Source organism: Ciconia boyciana, chromosome 29, assembly GCF_034638445.1.
Source record: "Ciconia boyciana chromosome 29, ASM3463844v1, whole genome shotgun sequence".
NCBI lineage: Eukaryota > Metazoa > Chordata > Aves > Ciconiiformes > Ciconiidae > Ciconia > Ciconia boyciana.
In genome coordinates, this window is record NC_132962.1 from 1,401,914 (window position 1) to 1,408,326 (window position 6,413).

The following is a 6,413-nucleotide window of genomic DNA, read 5'->3' on the forward strand; positions in this document are numbered from 1 at the left end:
AGGCAGCATCCCTTGTCCTCAAGGAAGATTAGGGCAGCAGCAGCAACAGCATTGGGTCAGGAAGGTTGATGCAACTTTATCAACATGATATCATTCTGCCATACTTTGAAGGAGGCAACCCTGCTGTAACAGACAAGTTGTAGCAGATTCTTTCTAATTATTTTTTACTGCCATAGTGTCTTCAGAAAGCTGGATCAGCTCTACAGGCAGTAGAAAGACATGCTTTCAGGAGTTAGACTTAGGTCTCAAAAAATCACCTGCAGGATAACAGCTCTGAGTTTTATTCCCAGCAGGCACACTTTGACCCAGGTCGTCTGCAGATCTGGGGCTGTTTCAGCAGAAGCAGTGGGATTTTCCAGGAGTAAGAATTACCCAAGGTGTGGTTTCAAAAGCTTTTTTTTTTGTCTTTTTCTCTGGAAGAAAACTGGCAGTATTCAGGGGAAGGAAAAGAAAATGAAAGTTGCCCTCTAGTTGTTTTGGAGAACAGAAACCAAAACTAGAAAAATTCCAGGGTGGTTTCTGTTCAAACTTCCTTCCCCTTCTTTCTATGTAATATTGTCTCCATCTATTCTGTCCATCTAAGCAATAGTCTCCATCTAGTCTCTCTATCTTTCTATATAATATTATCTCCTCTCTCCAACCTTCTAACTGCTGGATCAAAAATGCCATGAATTGCTAAGGTACGGGAAGGGGCAGTTGGGACAAGAAGATTGCCTTAATTCTTTGCACGTGAATGACATTAATTACCGTTCTTCATTATGGAGTCTTTTGAGCTTATTCAAAGGGGTCAAACTCATTTTGGGAACTCACCACAGCAGCTGCACAAGCAGAACATGAGTAGGAAAAAAATAATCTATGGGCTTAATTTCTCCCTAAAAAAAAAAAAAAATCACATTCACTGACACCACTTGACATCTGGCTACAGTCAGGACAGACCTGCTGATGCCATGGATTTCATAATTATACCAGTTGATTTGAAAACAGACTTGCTAGATATTCCTCTTCAGGGTATGGACACCAACATACTTGGAGCCAGTTTGAGCTGTCACCTCCCTCCCAGGCTGCCAGGAATGAACTTGCATGCTGATTGCCAAGTGCCTTTGTTGCATTATTGTCTTCTCTTCTTTTCTTCTCTTCCTAGTCCTCTTCCAAATACTCCTGCTAGTAGGTCTCCTAAGTGCAAAGAGGTTTCCATGTTTCCCTGAGTATTGCCTTCATGACAAAGACTATGAGGAACTGCTGAAGATTGTCAAAGATGGGCTAGAACCTGCAACTCATCCAGCAAATGTGGTCATCGTCGGTGCAGGAATAAGCGGACTTACAGCAGCAAAGTTGCTCCGAGATGCCGGCCACACAGTAAGTAGTTGCATGAGAGCCATGAGTGCCACTGGGTCTTGTTTTCCTACTCTAAACATTTTCCAGCATAGAGAGGGAGAAGGAAATGCAAGGAAGTGGATCACAGTGGTGGGAGACGGAAGGAAAAGCAATGGGGCTCCAGTAATTTCATCTGATTTAGGCATAATTTTCAAAACCGCAGGCATGGATGGGAGGGGATAAGGGGAAGCTGTATGCAAAGCAAGTTGTTTAGTTGCTCCCCAAATGAATGTAAGCAGCAAAGGTAAAAAGATGCAGTCTTCTTTCTCTGACCCTAAGGGTTTTTGAGATCAGGCAGAGCTACAGCTGCCCTGGACAGCCTTGGAGGCAGCGCTGCTGTGAGTAGGAGGTCAGACTAGACCCCTTGAGAGGCACTTCCAGCCTCAACTTCTACAATTCTCCAGCTTGCTGCAACTCGCAGCCCAATGGTGACATTTGTTGCTGTAGATCAACCAGCACAAGACTCATGAGCCCTTCAAATCCTGCCTTGCTAAGGCAGCAGGTAGTCTGGGGATTTCAAAACTGTGTTGACCACCCCAAGGTGCTAGACAAAATTCAAACCCATGAGTTTCAAAGAAGGTTTCAAAGGCATGATGAGACAGGCTGGTGCCTTCCTCTGGCTGTTTTCAAACCCCTGTTTTATCCTTCCAGCACAGGGAGTATCTGAACCAACACTAGGACCCTCTCACCAGAAAGCAGGTGCCCAAACGTGACACAGAAGTTAGGAACTGAGAAACTGCCCTGTAGGTAGAGGGATCTTGGCCAATACAGAAAGAGGTTTGGATCTACAAATGGTTCATTTGCCATCTAGAGGGGACCTGTCCCACCCTATGGGCCATAAATGCTGCTTGCCACAGTGCCTGTGAAATTGCTTTGTAGGTGGTTTGCTTAAAATAGCCATTGCCTGAACATCTGCAATCTCCACCCCATCCTTGTTTTTAGGTTACCATTCTGGAAATAAGCAATCAGGTAGGTGGGCGGATCAGGACATACCGACCAGAGGGACAGGACTGGTATGTGGAGTTGGGACCCATGCGCCTGCCAGGGAAGCACAGGTAAGGCACCGTCCTACTTCAGGCCACAATCAGATGAGGAAACAGCCTGTTTTGAGGAGCAAGGCTGTGTTTTGAGATGGGGCCAAGGACTTTGACATGGGTGTAGCACAGCAGGAGGAAGGAGCTGTCTGCCCCATCTCTCCCCCAGAGCTTAGCATCTGCATAAAAGGGACAAAAACCACACTGTCACCTGCATTTGAGTTGGGAGAATGCAGGAAGACCTCTCATCTCAGTATCATGTCTGTGCATGGTCAGACCTCTGTTTTGGAAGTCACAACATCAGAAGATGGATGCATTTCCATCAGCTCTGATGGAGAGGGCATCCAACCTGGGCTCTGTGAGAGGGTAGAATCAAACAAGGTTCAGTCATCAGCCAAAATAGTATGGGAAGAGGCTGTAGGTGAGTCAGCAACCACACCACGTGCCAGGGAGAACAGTTGGAGCCACGGGGAACCCCTGTCTCCCACTTCAACAGGGCACTGCTCTTACTCCCGATTACATCCTTGTGCAACCAGTAGCTGGAGAGAGCATAAGCCAGAGGGCTCCTTTCTCCGTAGCCCCATGGTTGCTGCACTGAGCTGGGAGCAGGCTGGACAACTTCAAGCAGCAAAAAGTAGAGGCAACAGTGCCTTAAATAACTGCAATCTCTACTCACAAGCCCAAATAATACATGGCTACACCAACATAGCCGATGGGAAAGTGTTCTTTTATGCTTCTAATGTTTTGGTGGCCGGGTTTTTGGGTTTGGTTGTTTGCAAACACTTGTCCCCATGTACTCTCCTATTTCTAGGCTCGTCCGTGAATTCATTAGGCAGTTTGACCTGAAGCTAAACCCATTCATCCAGACAGACGACAAGACCTGGTACTTTGTGAATGGCACTCGGACAAGAGCTGAGGAAGTGAATAGAAACCCCAACATCCTAAACTACACAGTGAAACCATCAGAGAGAGGCAAGAGTGCCAGCCAGCTTTATAGAGAAGCACTAAGCAAGGTACATGCCTATGGGGAAGGGATGCTACCTTCCAGCAATTTTGCTCATCCATGAGACATTGAAGCTATTTCCTCTGAGCTGTGGTGGACCCTCACCTGCACAATGGGTTGAGGAAGACTCAATGATGAGTTGAGGAAGAGTAGGGTCCTTTCAGAATCAAAAGCAGAAAGGCTCATTCAGAAACTAGGGCAGCTGGTTGCAAAACCCTCTTTATATACAAGACCTCCTTTCTCTGCAACAGATTCACAAAGAGTTGGGTGAATCAGAAAATGCCACACCAAGGCATAACTTCACAAAACTTGAAGCCCAAGCAGCAGGATCCACTAGCTCTATCTCAGCTCCAGGGCTTACTAAGCCCCAAGACTGAATATCCCAGATGAATCCTAACAGAATCTGGGGCAACACATTGGGAAATGCACTTTTTCTCATGAATATACCAATGTTTCCTCTCCAGGCTTTCAAGAAGTTCCACGCTACAGACTGCAAGAAATATCTAGCTGAATATGACTCCTTCTCCACCAAGGTAAAGGGCTGGGGCTCAAGAGTAAATTTAATCCCCCCATCAATGATAAACCTGCATCCCTGCTTTGAGAAAGGACCTGAGTCGCTCTAGTCTCTTCCTCTGTTGACACTTTTGGATGCCTTTTCCCTAATCAATTCTGCCTTCTACTTAAAAAAACTGAAAAAGGAGCAAGCATGACTGTTAGAGCAGTCTCATCATCTGGAAATAGGAGAGAAGCAGTGGTGACTGGAAATGCTCTGCAAAGGGTTAGGAGAATTGTTTAGGTTGGAAAAGACCTTTAAGATCATCGAGTCCAACCATTCACCTAGCACTGCTAAGTCCACCACTAAACCATGTCCTTAAGCACCATATCTACACATCTTATCACCATCCCTGGAGGTATTTATCTCCACTACTTCCCTGGGCAGCCTGTTCCAATGCTTGACAACGCTTTTGGTGAAGAAATTTTTTCTAATATCCAATCTAAACTTCCCCTGGCACAGCTTGGGGCCATATCCTCTCATCCTATCACTTGTTACCTGGGAGAAGAGACCGACCCCACCTCTCTACAACCTCCTTTCAGGTCGTTGTAGAGAGCGATAAGGTCTCCCCTCAGCCTCCTTTTCTCCAGGCTGAACAACCCCAGGTCCCTCAGCCGCTCCCCATCAGCCTTGTGCTCCAGACCCTTCCCCAGCTTCGTTGCCCTTCTCTGGACACACTCCAGCCCCTCAATGTCTCTCTTGGAGTGAGGGCCCCAAAACCAAACACAGTATTCGAGGTGTGGCCTCACCAGTGCCAAGTACAGGGGGACAATCACTGCCCTAGTCCTGCTGGCCACACTATTTCTGATACAAGCCAGGATGCCATTGGCCTTCTTGGCCACCTGGGCACACTGTTGGCTCATATTCAGCTGGCTGTCAACCAACACCCCTAGGTCCTTCTCTGCTGGGCAGCTTTCCAGCCACTCTTCCCCAGGCCTGTAGTGTTGCAGTATCATCCAGATTGGCCATGTTCCTCCATCATGGATCTCAATCAGACATGATGAAGTATCAAGCCTTGGGGAGGATTTACTGAGCAATCCACTGCATTTTCATGTGATCCAGCTGTGTCAGAGTGGGTACACCAAGCCACAAATCCCTTATTCATTCATCTCCAGAACTTCTGTCATGCTAAATCAGAGGAAACTTATCTCCTGCAAGAAGCTACAAGAACTGCATAAGAAAAAAGCTTCTGATCTAGGCCTTAAGTAGATCAGGAGCAGGAACAAGGCAGCAGGGCATGGCTTTTGGCTTGGGGTGTAAAGGGGATACATGCACTAACTGAGATAATAACATCAGGCTATGTCTTCTTACTGGCTTTTCTAGGAGTATTTGATTAAAGTAGGAAATCTAAGCCGAGGAGCAGTTCAGATGATCGGTGACTTGTTGAACGAGGACTCTGGATTTTATCTGTCCTTCCTTGCCTCACTGTGGGATTTTGATATCTACTCTAATGAGAGGTAAGACGATGTCTCTTATGGCAAACCCCATTTTGTGCTGGTCCACAGCAATCCACCAGAAGAGGAAATTTCAGTGGCATTTAGATGTCTGAATGGGAATCACTCCTGACTCAAAGGGCCACCAAGCTCTGTTAGCATTAGAAGAGGTCAGGTTTTACAGTTCCTAAACCCCAATGTCCTTCCCTCACCTCCTGCTTCTTCTTCCTTTCAGTTTTGATGAAATCACAGGGGGATTTGACCAACTGCCCAAAGCCTTCCACAAAGCGTTGCCCAATGTCATCCAGTTCAATTGCACGGTGGAGAAAATCATGACCAAGGGAAACAAAGTCCATGTGTTTTACCGCACTCCGGACACTCTGGCCCCAACCATAGTGACTGCAGATTACGTCCTTGTCACATCCACAGCCAAAGCCACCAGGCACATCCAATTCCTGCCACCCCTCTCTCCTCCAAAGACCCACGCCCTGCGCTCCATCCACTATGGAAGCGCCTCCAAAATAGCCTTGGCTTGCTCTGAGAAGTTCTGGGAGAAGGATGGCATCCGAGGAGGGCAGTCCATCACTGACCGCCCTTCTCGGTTTATCTACTACCCCAGCCACAACTTCTCCAGCGGGGTGGGCGTGATCCTGGCTTCCTACACCTGGAACAATGATGCTGATTTTTTCCTGCCTCTCACGGATGAGAAGTGCCTGGATGTGGTCCTCCAAGACCTGTCAGATATCCACCAAGTGAGCAAGGAGTACCTGCAGTACACCTGCGACCAGTACGTGATACAGAAGTGGCAGCTGGACAAACACTCCCTGGGGGCCTTTGCTGCCTTCACCCCTTACCAGTTCGTCGACTACTCGCAGGCTCTCTTTGAACACGAAGGCAGGGTGCATTTTGCAGGAGAACACGCAGCTCAGCCTCACGCCTGGATTGACACCGCCATGAAATCGGCCGTCAGGGCTGCGAGCAACATCCACCATGACAGCGGCGAAGCCCAGATGCTG

At 47.6% G+C, this 6,413-nt stretch overlaps 1 protein-coding gene across 1 annotated transcript in view; it reads left to right on the forward strand.

Annotated features, from left to right (window-relative positions):
• Positions 1–1,080: 1,080 nt before the first annotated feature.
• IL4I1 (interleukin 4 induced 1) overlaps positions 1,081–6,413 on the forward strand; it is a 5,390-nt gene continuing 57 nt past the window's right edge. Inside the window, exons 1-6 of the mRNA XM_072847860.1 lie at positions 1,081–1,356; positions 2,317–2,429; positions 3,220–3,421; positions 3,876–3,944; positions 5,288–5,421; positions 5,633–6,413. The exon at positions 5,633–6,413 is cut by the window's right edge and continues 57 nt beyond it. Of these exons, the coding sequence (XP_072703961.1) occupies positions 1,081–1,356; positions 2,317–2,429; positions 3,220–3,421; positions 3,876–3,944; positions 5,288–5,421; positions 5,633–6,413 (1,575 nt within the window). The remainder of the gene's footprint in view (positions 1,357–2,316; positions 2,430–3,219; positions 3,422–3,875; positions 3,945–5,287; positions 5,422–5,632) is intronic.